At 44.3% G+C, this 22,492-nt stretch overlaps 1 protein-coding gene across 1 annotated transcript in view; it reads right to left on the bottom strand.

The window, feature by feature from the left end:
- Positions 1–2,235: 2,235 nt before the first annotated feature.
- The window catches only part of KIAA1217 (KIAA1217 ortholog), a gene marked incomplete in the record, with an annotated part of 421,704 nt that continues 401,447 nt past the window's right edge, over positions 2,236–22,492 (bottom strand). The window contains 6 exon segments of the mRNA XM_027771604.1: positions 2,236–3,690; positions 4,405–4,527; positions 11,429–11,548; positions 13,512–13,679; positions 14,384–14,547; positions 22,372–22,489. Of these exon segments, the coding sequence (XP_027627405.1) occupies positions 3,193–3,690; positions 4,405–4,527; positions 11,429–11,548; positions 13,512–13,679; positions 14,384–14,547; positions 22,372–22,489 (1,191 nt within the window).

Below are 22,492 nucleotides of genomic sequence, written 5' to 3'. Positions count from 1 at the left end.
TACGGGTCCAAGAGGGGAAGAAATGCCGATGGGAGGCCCACAGGAGTTCCAGAAGTGGCAGAGCTCGACCAACAGGTGGGGAGCGAGTGAGTGGGGGAAGCCGTGGCTGTGCCTTTACCCTTTGTGGGTGCACAGATGGCAGGTCCCAGGCTTCAGTGGGTTGTGGATTGGCTAGTTTAATGAGAACACATGTGAAGGGCAGCACTTTCCACCAGTCAGCAGCTGTGAGGTCCGGTGGATTTGGATCAGAGAGGTGAGAAAGGAGTGGGCTAAATTGCAAACAGCCAGACCAGGAGGGGAAGTTTAACAGAGCAAAGGGGCCGGGATGTAATGGTTTCAAGTAACTCAAGCTTAGGTCTAACAAGGGCTGCCTAAGTAGCAGTGAGCTCAAACACATTTGTGACAGGTGCCTTTTTGGGTCCGTGCTGGATTCGGTTCCACCAGTCCTGGAAGCTTCTGCTCCCATTTCCTGAGTCAGCAGGGAACACTTGCTGGGTCTCAGTCAGGGCAGTGGATGGGTTCGTTCTGAGTTTTCCCTGACCTTGAGACCATGTTTCCTCCCTGCTCACATTGGCTGGGTTTGACTGTGACCTCGACCTCGGCAGAGCTCTGGGAAGTCTGAAGCTAAGCGGAAGAAGTGAGCCACAATCTGTTTAGCTGCTTCCAAAGAATTCTCAGCTTGTCCGTAAACTGAAGCAAAGGTATGGGCATGAATTCACTAGCTAATAATGTAGGCACAGGGGAGATGATGGGGCATGCTTAAAATGTTGTAGCCTTTTAAACCTAAATAAAGATGTCCTTAGCTATTACCTGAAACTTGTGACTGACATTAATATAATGAGTAGATGCGTCATAAAATATTTCTGGTGGAGCCATCCCAGCTCAGTAAGCCTGGAGCAAGGGAATCCCAACAACTGAGCCCTAAAGTGGTAAAAACATTAACCTTTTTTTTTTTTAAAAAAAAAATTATTTTATTTAACTTTATTTATTATTATTATTTTTTCCAGTTTGATCAGAGAGAGAGAGGGGGATGAGAAAGAAGCCACCAGGTCCAGGACTGGAACTGTGGTCAGCCATGTGGGAATGTAGTGCAGTTAACCTGACATTAATATAATGAGTAGATGCGTCATAAAATATTTCTGGTGGAGCCATCCCAGCTCAGTAAGCCTGGAGCAAGGGAATCCCAACAACTGAGCCCTAAAGTGGTAAAAACATTAACCTTTTTTTTTTTTAAAAAAAAAATTATTTTATTTAACTTTATTTATTATTATTATTTTTTCCAGTTTGATCAGAGAGAGAGAGGGGGATGAGAAAGAAGCCACCAGGTCCAGGACTCGAACTGTGGTCAGCCATGTGGGAATCTAGTGCCTTTAACCACCCTGCCACCTGCCAGCCCCAGGACATTAATCTTTGACATTCAATCACTGAGCGAAATATTTTGGAGGTAATAAAATAATGATAGTCAGGTTCCTGAGCTTGTTCCTGTAGTCAGTTCATTATCTTGGTATTATTTTCACTAATGTTCCTCTTATTCTTTTTAAAAATAAAAACATATGGTGTCAAGTTAGTGTATTTTCCCCCAGCCCAACAACCTCATTTGCAATTGAGCACTCAAAAAAAAAAGAAAAGAAATCTCAGTGGCTCAGTGGTAAACACATTTTATTTCTACTTCACTTCTTCTGGAAGTTTTTTTTAAAGAGAAAAGATAAGAAGAACCCCTCTGGTAAGTGAGTGTGCAAGCTTGGTGTCCAGGCTTGCTTCCTGTCAGCCAACTTTGAGAAGCCACAAAGAGCACCCAGGTGACGGTCAAGGCACCACACTTGTCATTCATTTATTGGGAACTCCACATTAGCCACCCAGAGCTTCCAGAAAAGTCCCGTCATCTGAGTCGATGTGGTTACATCTTACTGATAATGCCCTTAAAGCCAACAACATTGAACTTGGTTAACAGTTACATTTTGTTCTTTGACTAGGAAGTAGTTATAGTGACAAGGTACAAAAAAATAATAAGCATGCAGCCCTTTATTAAGTTTTGCAAAGTCTCTGCTCGTAGTTTTGTATATTACATGACTGTGTTATACAAATACATTTATTTACAAAAACACTCTACCTGTGCAAACTTGTTGCTTTTTAAAAATGTATGGATAGTCCCATTTTCTGCCCATCCCGATAGATACTTTTAAAGCATGCATAAAAATGAACTTTGGTGTGAGAAACCTACTCTATGTGCTATCACATACAGTATTTTTATGTCTAGTGGTATCTATATATTTACAAAAGATCAGTTTACAGAACCGTACAGAAGTGTACATTTTAAAATCCACAATGCAATAGTGTGGGTTACCAGGCCTCAGAAAACAAAGGAAGGGGTTAGATGGTGCAAAGAAAACAACTAAAGAATCTCAATATGTTTAAAAAAAAAAGAAAAAAAGAGAGAGAGAAAGAAAAAAAAGGAAGGAAGAAAGCAAGGAAGCAAGCAAGCAAAGAAACGAGTTCATTTGGGCTAGCAAATGATTATCTATACTTTCCATGGCAGTGCAATAGTTTGATAAATTGCCTTCTACACGTAGGTCTCCCTGTTGGCTCGCGTAGAAGTTCATTGGCTTCGAGTCTAGCACACTACTTTCAAATGTACAATGCTATAATCGTATCAAAATGTTTTGGCAAAAAGGATCTTGAAAGGAACTGTGGAGTTTTGACAAAAATAGAAATCTGTAATAAAACTAAATAACACTAAAATAAGAGGACATATTATAGTATCTGTTTTACAATTTGTATAGTCACACTTGTGTATTTCTCTGTTCACTTCTAGTCTCCGTAATGAAAAATATTTTTATACAAAACATACTAAAATTCTGGAATCATACATGGTTTACATGCTGAACAGTTTCCTGTTGCTCGCACACCCTCCTCTCTCACCATAGTCTCTGTACAACACATGCTTACGTCATTGAATAGGTATCCAAGGTAACAGTGAACACTATGTAGTCACAACAGCAACGAAGGGAAAAAAATGAAACCAAACAAGCTTGACTGCGATCGGTTAATCCAGTATCTAGCACATTCTTAGCATTTAGCCTCAAACAGTACAGCGATACATTACATTCTCTTGGAAAAAGTTGTTGCAGACTGTTCAAAGAAAAAAAAATTTTTTAAATGGATCTCCAACTTGTGCCTAATAAGATCTGGCCTTTAAGAGGTTTCCTTTGCTGTGGGTGGGGTGGCTTTGCTTGAACTTCCGTTCTGTGCCTTGTAGCTGGTGAGGCTAGGAGTATGGATGGTCCTGATGCCCTTGGCACCTTGATGCAGTGAGGTGGGGGAGGCAGGGGAGGGAGGGGAGGAAGAGGAGGAGGAGGGAGGGGCTGCTCGGCCGTTTTGAGTCTGCAGTGAGAAGGAGAGATGGTGACCTTTCCCTGGGTGAGTGGGGCTCTGGAACTTCAAGGAGCCATTAGAGACAGAAGGGATGAGGGAGGCGGAGTGAGCAGATCGTCCTGTTTGGGGGCTGAGAGGGTTAGAAGTAATCGGCGGTTTAGTAGCAGGTGGATTAGGGAGGTTAGAGCCGTCACCACTAGAAGAGGGCAGGGAACTGCTTTTCCCAGAGCTGGGAGAAAGGGCTGGAATCTTAGAAGCAGGTAAGGAGGGGGAAGTAGGCTTACAGTCCCCACCAGCTTTCTTAGCACTTCCATTAGCCTGTGAATAAAGACGGCGGAGACAGTTTGTCAGAAAGCTGGCAACACGATCGATCCATCCACAGGGCCTGGCAACATGGCCCTTCTGAGAACAATTAAATCAAAGAAAAAAAATCACAAAACAGTTCAAGGCCTGAGCTAAGTCTTGTGCTGTACTGGACCTGCTAGGACCCCCCCACCCCTGAGTACATGGCAAAGGGTGTACAGAACAGGAGGGTAGGAAGACCGCGCTTGTAGGAAGAGCCACATCATTCCAACCACCACTGCCCGCGTGCCGGGTGGGCCATGTGTGTGGGTGGCCACTGGGGGGAGGCGCAGAGGGGGAGGGTTAATGTGCTTCTAGTGCAGTGTGGTCAGCACAGACGTTAGTACTGGTGACTTTAAGGGCAGCTTAACCACAGGCTGGCTTGTCTGTTTCCCAAGGTGTTCTGAGGAAGCAACTACATTCACCAAAGAAAGGTCACCCGGTCTGGCACCGTGTGTTAACGGTTAAAATCTGAAGTCACAAAGTAAAAGATGTTTTATTGCAAGCATGCAAAAGCGTAGTGGAAAGTTTAACAAAGGTGTTTTAGACTTTCTTCATGCCCCCAGATCCAGGATGTCTACGTAAACCGTATCTTACAAACGAAACACAGTATTTGGTGTAAACTAAGTCAGTGACTCGCTTCCGAACCGCAAGAGTGTCCATCCAAAATTGGGTTTAAGGTAAAACTACCTGACGATATTGGCGGGGATCCTGCAGCTTGGACTGCTTGCCAGGCTTGTCCAGGCTTCCGGGCCTCGTCTTGGAACTCATGGGGACTGGCATTCTGCTCGTCTGGGGGGTCCCGCCGGCGCCCTGTGGAAAGGAGCGGCGAGGAGGGAAGAGAAAGAGAAGCACATGAGTGGGTGGTCACTGAGACACCTACTGTGTGCAGAGAAGCTCAGGGTGAGAAGCCACAAGCCCTACATGCAGGACAGATCTAGGAGACACCAACGGGGGTTAATCGGAAGAATCAAACGGAATACACTGCTCACTACTGATCAAACGGATTTTAATGTGAGTCCCAGAGCAATCATTTCAACTGCAAACGGTTGACCCAGCGTCCTTGCATCGACCCAACACCAGTCAGCAACAGAGGTAAAAACAGAATCGATGAGCTGTTAGACACCTAGTTGCTGTTGTTTTGAAGGGGAGGGAGAAAGTATGAGAGGAGAGCGTCATGGCGAACAGACAAAAACGACATGAGCCACCTGAAAGGAAGCGATTAAATCACAAGACACCTTTGGCTAGTGGTGATTACGGCAGGTTTAAGAAAGCAGCCGGTCTTTCCGTTTTCCACCAGACCAAGATACCTTACGTGGAGCTGCAGGTAATGACGTGGGGGGCTCTGGGGCTGGGGGGGCTTCATCCAGAGCTAGCAAGGTTCGGGGAGAGACCTCTCGGGTTGTGTGGGAAGAACTTGCAACAGACTCTCTGTTGGAAGAGCAGGAGGGATCACCTAGGGCTTTGGGACTCATTTCGCTGATGGTATTTTCCAGCTGTTTGATGGTCTGCTCCAGGCTGTCCAGCGTCCTGTAGGTACTTTTCCGAATCTCATCAGTTCTTGAAATCTGAAACGTGCCCTCTGAGCCGGCCTGCTCTGGTCTCCTAGACACAGTTTTTGGGGTGTCTTCAGGCTGAGATCTAGTAATTTCGAATCTCTTGGCTTCTTTGTGCTGCTTCAATGTGCCATCCTCTTCCTCCTCTTCATAGACCACCACCTGGAGGGTCTTCTTGCCCGTTTTGGTTCCTGTGCGGATCGCCTGAGTGAGAGCAGCAAGTTGCTTTTTAGGGAATTTGAATTTAAACTTTTTCTTGGGGCTTTCAAATTGGTCATCGGTCACGTCACCCTTGCTTTCTGAACTTGGAGAATCTGCTGGGCTGAGCTTGTTCGGCTCAGTTTTATTCATTTCCTGTCCTCCTGAGATTTGGGTCTCTGTGGACAGAGAGTGAGGAGGTGGTGGGGTTTGGGCCTCCTGTCCTGTTCTAAGACTGCCCGAGGCCACCCTCTTGGGAAACATGGAGGAAGTGTTATTCTGCATGGCAGGGTCTCCGCTTTCCTCCTCCTCTTCCTCCTCTATCTTTTCCTCAGTCATCATTCTTTCTAATTCCTCATCGCACTCCTCAAAGATGGTGGAAAGTCTCTTATATGCGGACCGGATGTCCATGGGTTCATCAAAAATGATGATCACGGGCTTTTTGTCCAGGCACACGACTGGCTCCTCATTTTCAGTCCCTTCCTGTGGGGAGGTCATCTTCCTGGCGTCGATGTTCACGGTCTGGACATCCTCCCCCTTCTGGCTCACTATATCGTGGACCTCCCCGCTGGACAGAACCTGCACGGCGGTCTTGGTAATCATGAAGGCAATGTTGTCACGGGCTGTGTTCTCTTCCGTGGGAGAGCTGGGAGTTGATTCTCCATCCTCGCTCGGGGTGACCATGGCTTGCCTCCCCACCTTGGGTCTCAGAACGACTTGGCCAGAATTGGCCACGGGAACCTCTTGATCTTGTGTCCTGACATCACGGACACCTGAGTCTGTTAATCTAGCAGGGGAGGGAACGTGAGACACACCTGCATTTTCCTGCCCCTGTTGATCCATCTCTTTGGTTTTTCCAAAATGCAACTTCTGGTTATCAGAGTCAGGAATAGAGTGCGGCAGTCCTGACACCCTAGTAGGGCCTTTAGTTATTTCCTCTTCTAATGAACTAATGCCATAAAGACTGAAATTGACCCTAGACACACTTTTCTGGGAGTAGTTTCTACTATCTCTGAGTACATCCTTATTGTGTACGGAATTGTCCTTCGTGAAAACGTCAGCTTTGTATTCTGATGTTCTTGATGCATCAGAAATACTATTCTCCATTCCTCTTTCCCACTTAGGAGGGTCACTAGGTCTTAGAGCCCCTGCAGTCACCTGAGAGGGAGAGCAGAGGAGGGAAACCACACACATTAATCAGAAATGGATCTGCAAGGAAGGTAATGAATCTGCATGGTATCAGTCGGGACACAGATCTGGCGAACTCACCTTCCGGGATTCCACTTGGGGGCCATTTTCATAGGCAACATCAGATTTTCGTACATCTTCATGGAAAAATTCCAAGTTCTGGCAGAACAGTGTAGGACATGTTACTCCACAAAACCATACCCCCCAAAGGGGACTAGAACTACGTTGTTCCTTTAATGACATTTTCAAAACATGCGAGCCAAGCACACCTGTTACACACCGATCCAAAGCCTAAGCTCAGTTTACCTTGGATGGTTTTGTTCTCCAACTTCCAAAAATGCCCTGTGTTTGCATAAGATGAAAATCTCAATTAGCAAGTGTTTCAAGGAGGTCAAATCTTGAGGGAGAGCAGTGAAGAGGATAAAGGGACTGATGTTGGATCAACACGTCCTCGTGCCATCATCTGATGGTGAGCTTAGCAGAATCGAAAACCAGCAGAACTGTAGAAAGCACAATGTCTGGGCAGGTAGAAGGCTTGGATTCTTTCTAATCCAGATCTGCCACTTAACTATGCTACTTTAGGCAAATCACTTCACTTCTCTGGGCCTTCATCTTCTCAACTATAAACTGAGGAACCAGACCAGACTCTTACTGACCCTTCCAGGTCATTTCAGGCTTATCTCTGCTTCTTTAATGAAAACTATTTTTACAAAGACTTCCGTCCTGGCTAGATGTGATACTCTGGGGTGGAAAAAAAACCCAAAAACAAAAAAAACCAAAAAAACATGATCTTTCCCTGATGACATGACAGATTGAAAATATCCTTGCAGTTTGTACTGCAAGTGTCAAAATACTAAATAACCTTCAAATTAGGAACAGCCAAGACAGTCAAATTAACAGGCAGGAGGCTAATGCTGCCACAGTATCATTTAAACACTTACAAAACACATGTTTGAGGGTAAAAGGACACTGTGACATCGTGATGCAACTTTTATTCTATGTATTTTCTTTTGCGAAGTGAAGATGCATTTCAGAGGGTCTCACCAAAAGACCCAAAGATCCAGGTGGGACCCAAAGATCCAAGGTGAGACCCAGGTACTGAGGGTGCTTCCCTGAGAGGCAGGCCTTTTCCAGCATGGGTGTGTCAGGAGCCTCAGGCCCTGACACAGCACTAGCCCTAGTGATGCCTGGTGGCTTCCAAGGCACTGTTGCCCTTTCTTCTTGTTGCCGAAGCCCGAGAAGAGCAGGTGACTAAAGCAGGGTGGAACACAATCCCAACGAAGGCTGTTTGGTTAAAGCAATGACAATACAATAAAGCACAATAACCCAAGCGCAATAACCCAGGCCGAGCCAAAGTCAGCCCAGAGCAATCCTACTGGTTAAAAATGGAAAGAATGTTCACACACATTCAAAGAATAACACGCAGACAACGAAGTCGGTGTTAATCACGTGGAAATATTGCTCAAGGTATGAGGGACATTAGCACCAAACACATCCTGTTTCATATCTGCCTACCCCCTCCTTAAGCCCCCCAAACAAGTACAGCAACTCAACTGCTTCAGTGGAACCCCATAACCTCTTTGGTGGGATTTTCAATTTAGATTAGAACATGTCAAGTGAAAGGTCTTAAGAAAGAAATTGATGAAGTTGGTGGCCTAAAGTTTCAAATGAAAACATGAAGTTAGCCTGCCTCAATAGGATGAGTGAGAATTTCCCCTCTGAATCAAAGAAGGGGTTGGTGTGGACTCTAAAGAAGGTGTATGTGTGGCCATTGTGCCACTGGCCCCCATTTGCTGAGGGTTAGGCGTCTGTTCTATTGGTCAGGGGACAAGACACACTGTTCATTTACTATTTCATATGCCACCCTGTAGTGTATGTATTTTTAAACTAATCTAGTAGCAAGAACACTACAGTGAATGTCACTAAGATAACATTGTTAAGTTGAGGTTTCATAGACTCTGTCACTTTTATCACTGGGCTAGAAAAGAGAATGAATGGGGCCAGCAGATGGCACAATGGTTACGTCGCCGGACTCCTACGTAGTCAACCGTGGCTTAACTCCTAGACGTGGCAACTTAAACTCATGCTGGGTGCATGTGCACCCAAAATTCTGAGAGGAGAATGGAGGAGAAGGCATTGTAGTGTGGCCATCCCCCCCGGGGGGGGTGATTTCTTGCTTTCTGTCTCTATCTCTCTGGCAAGTACATGTGTCCTATAGTAAACATCTCTCTGCAAAAAGAGAGAGAGAGAGAGAGAGACAGAGAGAGAGAGAGAGAGAGAAACAATGTATCAAAGCAAGTGCATGAACTTCATCCCAGGCAACTTGGTCACAACTGTGGTGTAAACTCACAATCATTTCTTAGTCTTAGATAATCAATATTCTGCAGAAAAGGTCATTAAGTCTGTTGATAGGCCCCAAAATTCAGATTGTTTATACAACTAGAGAAGCACACTTAATATGCATGGGGACAATAAACCCAAATTAAGAGGCACAGTTACAGGAAAATTACATATAAGGAAAGTGCAAGGCTGAGGTTTTACGATGATAGGAGAATAATTGTAAAAAAAAAAAAAACATTTGATTAATGGAAGGGAAGATAAATAGAGCAGGAAGGAGTTAATAAGAACAGAGTATAATTATTGAGAAAAAGCACTATGAGGAAACCCAGTGTGGGGCATTTAACAAAGATCAATGGACTCTTGAGTGAGATAAATGCAATTATAGATTTCTAAGTGTGGGGTACGAAATCTCCTGCAACTTCCTAGCCAAGTAAGAAACCTGTACAATGAGACAGTGATTATCTCCAAGGGGAGCTTGGAGGTGTTCCAAGTTCTCAATTTGTATTTTAGAGAGAAATGTTCACCCTGTCTCAAGTGTACCAGGCCATGCCAGGGACCTTCTACAAGTTGCTTTTCATAAGGTCATGTAAGGAAATTTCACATCCTGCAAAAGCAATCCATTTGTGATACTATTCCATTGGTTCAATTCACATTAGTAGGGGGTTTTCTTCATGAGAAAGATTGATCAATAATAACCTAATTATCTCTCCTGGTGCATATGAGATCTCCTAGCCCCTATGAGTGGTCTCCTACATTAGTTACACAGCAGAGGGAGTTTCACAAGAGCTCGATGATGGCTAGGAGCCAGTGGGGACCAGGCTCCTTGGCAAGGGCTCGTGACTGGGACCTTGAAGCCCAGGCCTGTGCCTCTTGAAGGGCTGTGTTAGAATAGCCCCCCAACTTTGTGACGGTGTATCTGCCTCACTAAGCTAATTTATACTGAACTGAGAGATCCACTTGGGGTAGTGATTGGGCTATTCTGCAGCTGATCCATTTGATTTAATTGAAGGGCAACCAGAGACTTCAAAATCTGAAATAGAAGTTCCTGGTAAAAAATGTTTGGAATTGGTCATTATAAGTTTTTTAAACATGAAATCGAGGCAGAGGCTTAAGTCAAATAAGATGGTTCTATATCCACAAACCATCAAAGTTCCAGCTCCAACTTGGAGCTGCAGTTCAAACCCGTGGGCAGACGTCCTTCCCCTAAAGCACTCTGCAAGGACAATGGACTTCGTTTCAGAACCTGGGCATGTTTTTGAAGGCATGAAGTGCATGTGAGCATAAAACTACACCGAACTACCTGTCTCAGAAGATATACTTGGGAAACTAGTAATACTCAGTGAAATTTCGGCGTGGCATCCTTGAACGTAATTGTAATGATCTGTTTGTGTATTTCCACGAGGATGGATTTGTGCATGGCAGCAGGTATTCTCCATTCTGCATATTCTTCCCTGAATTTAAGACTTCTATCTATTTTTATTGTAGATCTTTTTGTCCAGAAGCTATGTTAAAAATGAGAAAAACTAGGGCCAGCAGATGGTGTAGGGGTTATATTGCCGGACTCCCACGTGGCCAACTGTGGCTTCAGAATCACACTCGGCACATGTGCATGCATGCCCAAGATCCCAGGGGGAAAATGGAGAAGAGATTGTGGCATGGCCAGCCCACTAGGGATGATTTCTCACTTTCGCTCTATTTCTGTCTCCCTCTCTCTCCAGCAAGCGCACACAACCTAAGGCAAAAATCTCTTAAAACAAACAACAACAAAAAACAAACAACACCCCCCCTCAAAACCCCAGAACTCCTATACATTTGGTTGCTGTTTCTACCATTTTTAAAAAACAAATTTATTGGGAACCAGCAGTTAGCGTAATGGCTATGTCGCTGGACTCCCACGTAGTTGACCGCGGTTCGCGTCCCGGACCCGGTGGCTTAAAACTCATGCCGGGCGCGTGGGCATGCGTGCCCAAGATCCCGAGAAGAGAATGGAGGAGAAGGGATTGTGGCGTGACCATCCCCCCTGGGGGGTGATTTCTCGCTTTCTGTCTCTATGTCTCTCTCTGTCTGTCTGGCGAGCGCACGCGCCCTATAGTGAAAATCTCTCCAAAAAAAAAAAATTATTTATTTAACTTTCAGATTAATTTTGCATTTTACTGAAAGTCCTAGAAATTTGTGAAAAAATATATATCCTTTAGTTTGGGAAGCTATTCTTCTAGATTCTGCATATACTATTGTATGCTGCGCACAGGGCGTTTGCTCTGGAAACCTGAGCAGTAGTGCTGAGATCTCAACTTACACCTGTGCCTCCATTAGTTTAATGAGAGAGAAAACGAGAGAGGACACGAAGGTCAAGTGCAAGAGAGCCGTGTTAGTATCAGAGAAAGGCAGGACGGACTGTCGACTGAGTGGCAGGCCGGCGGTTGCCACGTTACCTTCTTCTCCTTGGCTGGGACCGTGGAGCCCGGCCTAGTGTCTCTAACGTGACTGTCGGCCCGGGCCTGCTCAGCATGACTGTTTGAATTTACATCCATAAAGGAACACTTCTGGAATGCCTAAGGAATTAAAATACTGAGGTTAACAGGGAGCCGGTGTACTGAGCGGGAAGGAAGGAACCAGGCAGGGAACCCAGAGGTGTGGGCCCCCTGCCCGCCCTGCGTGGAGGTTCAAGCCAGGGAGGTAGCCCCTGAGGTGGGTTCCATGTCTGGCTTCTCACTGCAAAGCTGGCGTAAGGGCTGAGCCTGGGACAAAGGGTCTGGACCTTCTTTGGCCACACCCAGAGATGGATAGAGCCTTCCAGTCTGGGATGACCCTGGTCTGGACTAGAAGGTTTCTTGCTTTGACCTTTTTAAAAATGGTTGAACATGCAAATCAATTAAAATAAAAAGCTAACTCTCCTTTTTTCTTTTCATTTTAAAAATAGCCTTTTTGGACTTACAGAAGTTTACAAGATATTTTAAACCTTTAAAATAGAAATAATCCTTGGCCCAGCCATGGTGGTGTATGCTGCTAAGGTGCTGTGCTCCATAGGCTAGGACTGCATAAGAGGCCTGGGTTCGATTCCTCATCCAACCTAAAGGCTGGGTGTACTGTGCGCACCTGTAATCCCAGCGGCCTGGAATGCTGAGGCAGAAGGATCACGAGCTCAAGCTAGCCCGGGTAACATAATGAGACCCTGTCTAAGAGCTGGGTATGATGGCACACTGGTAGATCCGGCTGGGAGCAGACAGTATAGCCTGACTATCTGATGGAAGAATCCTACGCTAAGTGTGAGTCCAACAAAATATGAGGGGACTTCAAAAGGTTTGTGGAAAAATGGAATTAAAGTATGAGTTCATTTTGGTGTAAATTTTTAAAAAATCCATGCGCTTTTTTAAATGATAATGCATTTTCCATGAGCTTTTTGGTTTTTTTTGCTTTATTTATTTATTTATTTATTTTAATTTGACCAGAGAGGTACAGAGAGAGAGAGAAAGAGAAAGTGAGAAAGCAAACTGCCAGATCTGGGACTTGAACTGCAGTTGGCCATGTGGGAGTCCAGTGCCATTAACCACCATACCACCTGCCAGCCCCTCCATGAGCTTCTTAAAGACTTCTGTTCTCTATGGCATTTGGTCCACTAACCGTGTACATGCCTCTGACTAGACAAGTTCTTAGAACATACACCCAGGGCAGATGTACAGCCATGATCTAGAAGTGGAATTAGTTTGGGGTAGAGCCTCTGTGCCCCATCCTTAATCCCATGAGTAGACTGTGTCAATTAGTTCAAAAACAACTAGGGTCCAGCAGATGGTGTAATGGTTACATTGCTAGACTCCCATGTAGTGGACCACGGTTCAAGTCCTAGACCCGGTGGCTTAAAACTCATGCTGGGTGCATGTACATGTGTGCCCAAAATCCCGAGAAGAGAACGGAGGAGAAGGGACTGCAGAAAACAGCTAAAACTAATAAAGTATCATTTCTTAAGTAGGCCAAGGAAAATGATAAAATCATTTAGCTTTTCAGTATATTTTAAAAGATGATATTGACATCAAATGGAAGCCCAGGGTAACTATGGAGGCCATCCGTTGGCCTTGAGCCATAATTAGGAGCAGTCATTCTAAGGGCTATAGGGAACCCACCTCAAATGTACCTCAGTTAGTCCTTATCATGACAAGATGATGGCCATTATTTTTGATCCCTATGTTAACTGGTTTTGAAATGAAGCAGAGACTATTAAAACTGAAAGAAAGGAAACACTACCAGCTGGAGATTGAAAAGCGAGCCACTGATCTTTTTGTATAAACTTTCCTGAGTTGTTTTGTGAAATAATCATTCCTCACACCTCTTACAGGTGTCCCGAGCCTGATTCACCATCTCGGAAAAACAGAGACCGAGCCCAAGAAGACACAGCTCACAGGGTGCAGGTCCCCGGAGCCCGTTGCTAGCCTTCTCTAGCTAACACATCGGTAATAGCTGGGGCTGGAGAGTTCCAGATAGAAATGCAGAGGGGCCGCCACCAGTCGGCTCAACACATACCTGGAGTTCTGCCATTATTTTGTCCCCTTCCTCTTCCTCCTCTTCCTCCTCCTTTGAAGAGACAGTAGTGACTGGTGGGGAGGCTGGGGTCCAGGCCGGAGCCGGCTCCTCTGCTGGACATTTTGTGGGTCTAGTCTGTGGGCTTGGTCCCGCATCTTCGCTGATTGTCTGCGGGAGAGTCAAACCACAGGTATTGGCTTCACACCTCCCAGGTCTACCAAACAAGGTGACAGTCACCAGAGCACATGGTCCCTCACTGCCTACTACATTGGCTTCCTACTTCACATCCTGCTAAAAAGCCATTTCACCCCTTGGATTTAGTGTCTCCACCTCCCTCCCTGTCCTCCACACACACACAAGTTGTCATTTTGGTGAACAGATTGAAACATTCGAACACAATTCTAAGCCCTTCACATTCAGCACCTTCACAAAAGGCCCTCCCGTGCTACGTCTCTTTGAAAATTGTACTTTACACTTAACATAAAAGACAAAACCTGCTAACATCACTGAACAACTTTCTGTGAGACTTTCCCACCTGGATCAGCTTATCGCAGTGACCTCTGTAAGATGGTCTTTCTTCCGCTACCCACACCCAGCACGCGCGATCCTAGATACCCCGCCTGGGAGGCAGCTTATGGTTCACCCTGCTCATTGTTGATGCTGAAAGTCAAGTTAAGGATAAGCTTGAGGTGCTGTGTCTAGTCTGGTAACAACAGCTGGCAGCTCCCCTCAGTGGCACTTTCTGGAGCTCTAGTTCAACTGGACTCTGCTTCTCTTCTCTGCCCCCCATTTCTCATGTTCTTACAGAGAAAACCTTGTCTAGGTATTATCCAAACCCACAAACCAGTTTCTCAGGGCTTAACCTGTCAGACCTTAGTGGTAGTGCTCTCCTTCCTGCCAGTGTAGACCACGTCACCCGATCTCGTGGTAGTGAGCCCTGACCCAGGCAGGTAGCTTCGCCGAGGCGGTGGGGGAGGAGGAGGAGGTGACTTCCCTCCCAGCTTGTCCGAGTCCTGTTCTGAATTTGAAGAGTCTTCTGGAAAACAGTGCACCATTGAAAAAAAAAAAAAAAAAAAAAAAGTCCTTTTAACATAATGTCCAGAAATTCCAGCATCTTATCGTACACTCAATGCAATTTGAATGAAATTCTCTCTATTCTCTCCACAGAGCCATCATTAAGGGTGTAGAACCTGACAAGCAACTGTATGAGGAAACTTTAAAAAGTCTGTAGTGTGGAAAAAAAGAATGAGTATGAGTTTACTTTGGTGCAAAAATTTTGAAATCCATAGTTTTATAATATACATTTCCATAAATTTAAAAAATACACCTCATATTTAAATCCCAGAGAAACCCAGGTTACTCAACCTCTGTCTCAGTTATCTCATCTGTTAAATGGGTATTGCAGTATCCTTCATACTGGGTGTTGTGAGGATTCAATGATTCACAGGGCCAGCAGGAAGCATGGTTCTTAAGGCACTGGATCTTACATGGCTGAGCCTGTGGTTCAAGTCAGGTGTGTGTGTGTGTGTGTGTGTGTGTGTGTGTGTGTGTATGTGTGTATCCAAAGTTGCAAGAGAGAAGGAGAAAGGGTTGTGGAGTGGCCCCTCCCCTGGGAGGGGTGATTTCTTACTTGCCCTGTCTCTCTGTCTCGCTCTAGCCAGCCTGCACACCCTGTGGCATGAAGAAAAATAAAAATCTAATAAATACAGAAATGTTTTACATACAATGCTTGGTTTAAATGCAAAATATTAGCAATTATTATTAAACAAATTTCTTGTTATGCAAGAAAGGGTGAGTATTACTTGAAAAGATGAAAAATCAGAGTCTAAAGTCAAACCCAGAGGCCCTTTCATGGCCTCTAAGCCTTTTATTCTCCCTGTCTGAAAAGTTGCTTTAGCAAGAGGGACTGTGCAGGGCACTGTCAGAGTAGAACTGGCCAGGGGAGGGCCAGGAGGAAATGGGACATGAAGGGGGACCAAAGAACAAAGCCTGAGAGGAAGTGGATTTTTTGGTGGGGTTGTGGTCAGGTGGTTGGAAAAGATTCTTTCTTTGCTAATAAAGTGGCAAATGCAAACATGAGAATTATGAATTAGTGTTGACATCTTTTTCAAAATGGAGGTATCAGCTCAGCTTTACTTAATATGTAGAAAAAGGCATTCTTTCCTCAAAACACCACCAAACAGCCCCTCTTCTGTTCTTTATCAACATCATAGCCAAAGGTTCACAAAAACAATAGAACCGGCAATTCAGACCTGGAGTTTTTTCCCACTCATTCTAGGGACGCGGTATGGTTTCCTAAGAGTGTGCTTTTATTTTCAGGGAAATTGAGACACAGTTGTCTGGAGGACATTCTTGGGGAGTTTCTACTTGAAGTTGTAGTAAAGATATGTTTAAATAATTGGGGAAAAGCAAGTGATTCTCATGCATGAGGGTGGTAGGTACAGAGCTACAGTGATTCACAAAGCACAGAAGCCCAGCCATGGGAGAGCAGCCCAGTTTTAGGCTGACTAGCCCAGGAGGGACCCACGTTTTTCCTGTGATGTGTGACGACAGACTCATTCCTGGGTCACGCTGTCACCCAGCACCTTTGAGCCCTCTACTTGACTTGGCCTTGACTTTGGTCACTGAGCCCAGTCTTAGCAAAGACTCCTGCTTCATCAATTTAGCCAGAACCCCTCATTCTTGTTGCCTGATCAACTTCCTCATTCCCCATCCTTGATATCTAGGTTGTAGGCCTGCCTTTAGCAAGTATCCCTCCACCCTCGATATTGAAGGGATGCTACAGTTTAGATAGTGATCTGTTCCTGGACATTCATGTTTTCAAATTCATCTCCAGTGTGGTGGCAATGGAGGTAGTGAAACCTTTGAGGTGAGACCTAGTAGGTGGTGTTTGGATTGAGGAGGTATCACCCTCATGAATGAGTGAATGAATGCTGTCTCTCACATGGACTCAGTTTTAGCTCTTGTAAGATGGGTAGTTCCCATGCAGGTAGGTTGTTCTAAAAAGAAGATGGTGCCCAAAGTCTCTCTTTAATTGTACATACATGCCATCCTCTGTTGGTCATGCTATAGTGTAGCACCTGAGTCCAGCCTGATGCTAGCCCCATGCCTTTGGACTTTGAGCCACCAGAACTGTAAGGCAAATAAACCTCTGTTGTTTATAAATCACCCAGTTATAGGCATTTCCATTAGGAACACAATTGCGGACTAAGACAGGTAAGTACAATCTCATGCTGATGTTGCGATACTCTTAAATAAAATCTTCATTGCTGTTTTAAAGAAGCATCTTGGGGCCAGCGGTAGTGTAGTAGTTAAGGCGCTGGACTTCCACGTGGCCAACCACAATTCAAGTCCTGGACCCAGCAGCTTGAAAATCATGCTAGGCGTGTGTGCATGCATTCCCAAAACACCAACAGGAGAATGGAGGAGACGGGATTGTAGTGTGGCCATTCCCCTGGGGGGTGTTTTCTTGCTTACTGTCTCTCTGGCAAGCACATATGCCCTGTAGCAAAAATCCCTCAAAACAAAAACAAAACAAAAACAAAAACAAACAAACAAACAAAAAAAGTGTCTCAGTGAATAATTTTTTTCTTTTTTTAAAATATGTTGAGAAAGACTATTCTTTTTTTAAAAATTTAACTTTATTTATTTATTTTAATTAGAACAGAGAGGGACAGAGAGAGAGAAAGTGAGAGAGAGCGAGAGAAGTGAGAAAGCATGCCACCAGATCCGGGACTCAACTGTTGTCGGCCATGTGGGAGTCCAGCGCTCTTAACTACCATGCTATCTGCTGGCCCCATGAATAATTTTTCTTTAACAATGACTAAGGCTGTAATCGTCCAAATTCTTCATCTATTGTGTGTGTGTGTGTGTGTATGTGTGTGTGTGTGGGTGTGTGTGTGTGTGGTGTTTTAGACAGGGTCTCACCATGTCAGAATCCTGACTTCCATCCACAGCTTGTTTAGACAGGGTCTTATTATGTTGTCTACACTGACTGTGATCTCACGGTCTCTCTGCCTTGGCCACCTAAGTAGCTGGGATTATAGGTGCACACCACCACACCTGGCTTTGGGTGAGCTGGGAATAAAACCGGGGCTTCCCATGTGGGCTCAGCCTGTGGAGCAGCAGCTTCTGCTGTGCATCAGCATGGCTGGGTCTCCATCTGTTTTAAATTTTTTTTTTTAATTATTTTACATTTATTTATTTATTTATTTATTTATTTATTTGACTTATTCCGTCCATGAGTGAGAAATTCAGAGAAACTGAGAAACAGCACCCCAAATAGGTGGTTGATGTCGTGCTTCACCCCTAGCTTTAGCCAACCCCAGATCTTGGACATGGGTGCCCAATGATCTCAGGGAGGTCTCTGGATGTGAACCCAGAACCTTCCTATGTGCATCAGCTCTTTGAATGTCACACTTCACTGCTGCACCCTGCCTGTCTCCTTCATCAATTTCAGAAAGCTCTCCATCCTCCCCCATTATTGCTTGAGTAGTCAACTCACCAAAGAGGAAATGCAAATGGTTTTTAAAACCCCAAGCTTAAAATGTTACCCCACTGGTAAATAAACATACATAAAACAATAATACCCATGACAAATTAAAATGGCAGAAGCAAATGTTTATAGGTAATGGATGAAACCTTTACATGTTTCTGGTGGCCTGTATTAAACAAAAACAAACAAACAAACAAAAAAAGTGTCTCAGTGAATAATTTTTTTCTTTTTTTAAAATATGTTGAGAAAGACTATTCTTTTTTTAAAAATTTAACTTTATTTATTTATTTTAATTAGAACAGAGAGGGACAGAGAGAGAGAAAGTGAGAGAGAGCGAGAGAAGTGAGAAAGCATGCCACCAGATCCGGGACTCAACTGTTGTCGGCCATGTGGGAGTCCAGCGCTCTTAACTACCATGCTATCTGCTGGCCCCATGAATAATTTTTCTTTAACAATGACTAAGGCTGTAATCGTCCAAATTCTTCATCTATTGTGTGTGTGTGTGTGTGTATGTGTGTGTGTGTGGGTGTGTGTGTGTGTGGTGTTTTAGACAGGGTCTCACCATGTCAGAATCCTGACTTCCATCCACAGCTTGTTTAGACAGGGTCTTATTATGTTGTCTACACTGACTGTGATCTCACGGTCTCTCTGCCTTGGCCACCTAAGTAGCTGGGATTATAGGTGCACACCACCACACCTGGCTTTGGGTGAGCTGGGAATAAAACCGGGGCTTCCCATGTGGGCTCAGCCTGTGGAGCAGCAGCTTCTGCTGTGCATCAGCATGGCTGGGTCTCCATCTGTTTTAAATTTTTTTTTTTAATTATTTTACATTTATTTATTTATTTATTTATTTATTTATTTGACTTATTCCGTCCATGAGTGAGAAATTCAGAGAAACTGAGAAACAGCACCCCAAATAGGTGGTTGATGTCGTGCTTCACCCCTAGCTTTAGCCAACCCCAGATCTTGGACATGGGTGCCCAATGATCTCAGGGAGGTCTCTGGATGTGAACCCAGAACCTTCCTATGTGCATCAGCTCTTTGAATGTCACACTTCACTGCTGCACCCTGCCTGTCTCCTTCATCAATTTCAGAAAGCTCTCCATCCTCCCCCATTATTGCTTGAGTAGTCAACTCACCAAAGAGGAAATGCAAATGGTTTTTAAAACCCCAAGCTTAAAATGTTACCCCACTGGTAAATAAACATACATAAAACAATAATACCCATGACAAATTAAAATGGCAGAAGCAAATGTTTATAGGTAATGGATGAAACCTTTACATGTTTCTGGTGGCCTGTATTAGTTAAATTCTTTCTGAGAAGAAATTAGAGCACACACGTTTAAAAAGGTAAAAACTTTTTGTTTTTTAAAAAGATTTTTGCCGTAAGGCATGTGAGTTTGCTGGAGAGAGAGAAAGGAAAAATGAGAAATCACCCCTGCCATGGGGAAGGCCACTCCACAGTCTCTTCTCCTCCATTCTCCTCTTGGGATTTGAGCATGCACACATGTGTCCAGCACGATCTTCAAGGCCTGGGACTCCCACCGTGGTCGGGCATGTGGGAGTCCACCACCTTAACTACCAGGCCACATCCTGGCCTTCGTAAAAACATCGTAACAGAGCAAAAATAACTTGGGAGTAATTTTTAAATTAATTTATGTAAAAATGTTTTGAATCTAAAAGAACAAAAAGTCAAAATAATGTTACGTTATATTTTTGTTATACAAACATGAAAAGAAACAGCTGTAGGAAATGTACAACATAAAGAACTATGTGACGAAGTAAATAATGAGGGCAGCAGAATTAGCAAGATAGAAATGTGATAAGGTTCCTTTTATCCACAACAAATTCTCTGTGGGGACTTGGGGAGAAGAGCTATCACGCCCTGGGCCCTACTCTTTCGGGGCAAGTTTTCTGGTTTTCTTACAGTTTATCTGTCTTTGCCATGAGAGAGACACAGAGAGACAGATATTCTCAATATGGCCTTCGCGTCCCAGGCCACTCTCAGTATCAGATCATGGACACACATGTGCCCAATGTACTCAGGGAGGTCCCAGGATGCAGTTGTGTTACCACTGTGCCATCACTGGCCCTTTGGGGTAGTTGTTGCCTGACTATCCAGGGGCCCTAGCAAGGCCTCTCACAGCTGGCAGGTGGGGGAAGGAAATGAAAAAAGCCTCTTAGCACAGATGTAGGGGGAATTTTCAGTGAGTGAAGCTTTAGAGAAAGAAATAAATGAGAACCTGGGAGGAGACCATGACAGTGGTTATAAAATGAGTCCACTTTAATGTTTGTAGTTTAAAAAAATTATTTATTTAATTTTAATTTATTCATTCATTTATTTTAATTTAACCAGAGAGAGACAGAAAGAGAGAGAGAAAGTAAGAAAGCAAACCACCAGGTCCAGGACTTGAACAATGCTTGGCCATGTGGGAGTGTCCAGTGCCTTAGCCACCACATGACCTACTGGTCCCCAATGTTTCTTTTTTTTTTTTTGGAGAGGTTTTTTGCTATACGGCGCATGCACTCACCAGACAGACAGAGAGAGACATAGAGACAGAAAGTGAGAAATCACCCCCCAGAGGGCATGGTCATGCCGCAATCCCTTCTCCTCCATTTTCCTCTCAGGATCTTGTGCAAGTATGCACACGCGCCCAGCGTGAGTTTTAAGCCACCGGGTCCAGGATGTGAACCACGGTCGACTACGTGGGAGTCCAGCGACATAGCCATTACGGTAACTGCTGGTTCCCCCAATGTTTCTTGATATGTGAATTGAGATGGTGATTCCTTTTCAAATTAAGTTTATTACAGGACAAGGCATTACTGAATTTGGTGCAGCAGACACATTAGACTGTAAGCAAAATAATTTTACTTGTACATAATTTTAAGATCACAGTAAGGCACGTGACTTGTAATTGGTGGGAGATTTAGTAGGTTCAGCTTTTTAAAAGTTATTTATATTATTATTATTGACACTTTGATGCTTAACTTCCATAGCTGAGTTCGTAAAATATACATTCTAGTAATTGTGATTTTAAAAATGCAATTCTGCCTTATGATCTCAAATTCCCCAGGAGCTCATAAAAGCTGGCATTTTCATTCTGCAAGATACAAAAAGCTCTTGTTTTAAATGCAGGCCTCATATTCTCCCAGCTGGTGCTATGAAGTGTCATAAATTCATAGGAAATGCAGAAGCTGGGAGCTGAAATTTTCCTTTATTGGAAAACTGTTTTTGTATTCTAACACAGAACATGGCTTTCCTACCATGGTTAGTTTTGTTTTGTTTTAACAATTATTTATCATTATTATTATTTTTCAGTTTGAAATAGAGCATGCCCACTCACCAGAGAGAGCCACAGTTAGGGACAGGAGGAGAGAGGGAAAGAAAGGAGGCAAGCTGCCAGGTCAGAGGTGGCAACCATAGGACACAAATCTAATTCACGAATCTGCTTGGAACTGGGCTCAGGGAACAAGGAACCACTGTTTTGCCAAGAGTTTTAAGAAAATGTCCACAAAAGCTTTTCCTTTTTGTACATATTTTTTTTTTGGGGGGGATGGGGTTTTTCTTACTTTCTAAATTTGTCCATGTTCTCCTGTTTAAGTTACTTGGAAATTGTGGTATCTGCCTTTAACAAATACACTTACACTTCCCCCACATTCACACATTTCTCCAAAATCAAATGCATTATCAGATTTTATGAAACTATTCCAGAACCATGTATGACTGATTGAGACCTCAACCTATTTATTTCAGAGTTATAGTATAGAAGGACAAATTATTACATTAAAATCACTGAACAGGGGGCTACCAGGTGGTGGAGTGGTTAAGGGGGAAAGAGAGGAGGCAAGCTGCCAGGTCTGGGGCTGCAACCCTGATCAGGGCCATGTGAGAGTCCAGTGCCTGAAACACCACGCCAGCTGCTGCCACCTCCACGCTTAGATTTTAAAAGAAGTAATGACAGGGCTAGCTGGTGGTGTGGTAGTTAACGCAGCTGGATCCTACACGGCTGACTGTGTGGTTTGAGTCCTGAATTTTATGGCTCTTAAAACACACTTGGTACATGTCTGCCCAAAATCCGGAGAGGAGAACGGAAGACAAGGGGGTATGGGGTGGCCATCGCCCTGTGGGGTGCTTTTTCACTCCTCTCCCGTCCCCCACTATCTCTCCAGCAAATGCACATGGTCCTTAAGAAAATTGGGAGAAAAAAGAGATGAGTAATGAGGGTCAAAGGGACATCTAAGGATTTCCTTTTCCAACTTTAAAATATTTTAAGACTTAAAAAGAGAGACACTGTCTTGTTAGTCACCACGTGCTTCGTGGCGCCCACACAGCTCCGTCAGCAGGTGCTGTGAGAGGAACCTTACCAGAAAGTTCTAGCTTGTCCACTGGAGCCTCTCCCCTTGGCGGTGCACCTGAGGCTGGTGGCATCTCCAGGTTTGGAATTGACTTCATGATGTTGGCCTGGGCTTCTTCTAGGAGCTTCTC

The sequence above is a fragment of the Tupaia chinensis genome, unplaced genomic scaffold (assembly GCF_000334495.1).
Source record: "Tupaia chinensis unplaced genomic scaffold, TupChi_1.0 Scaffold000001_1, whole genome shotgun sequence".
In the NCBI taxonomy this organism is placed as follows: Eukaryota; Metazoa; Chordata; class Mammalia; order Scandentia; family Tupaiidae; genus Tupaia; species Tupaia belangeri.
The sequence above is the reverse complement of the archived record's forward strand: the minus strand, read 5'-3'. Positions and strand labels throughout refer to the sequence as shown.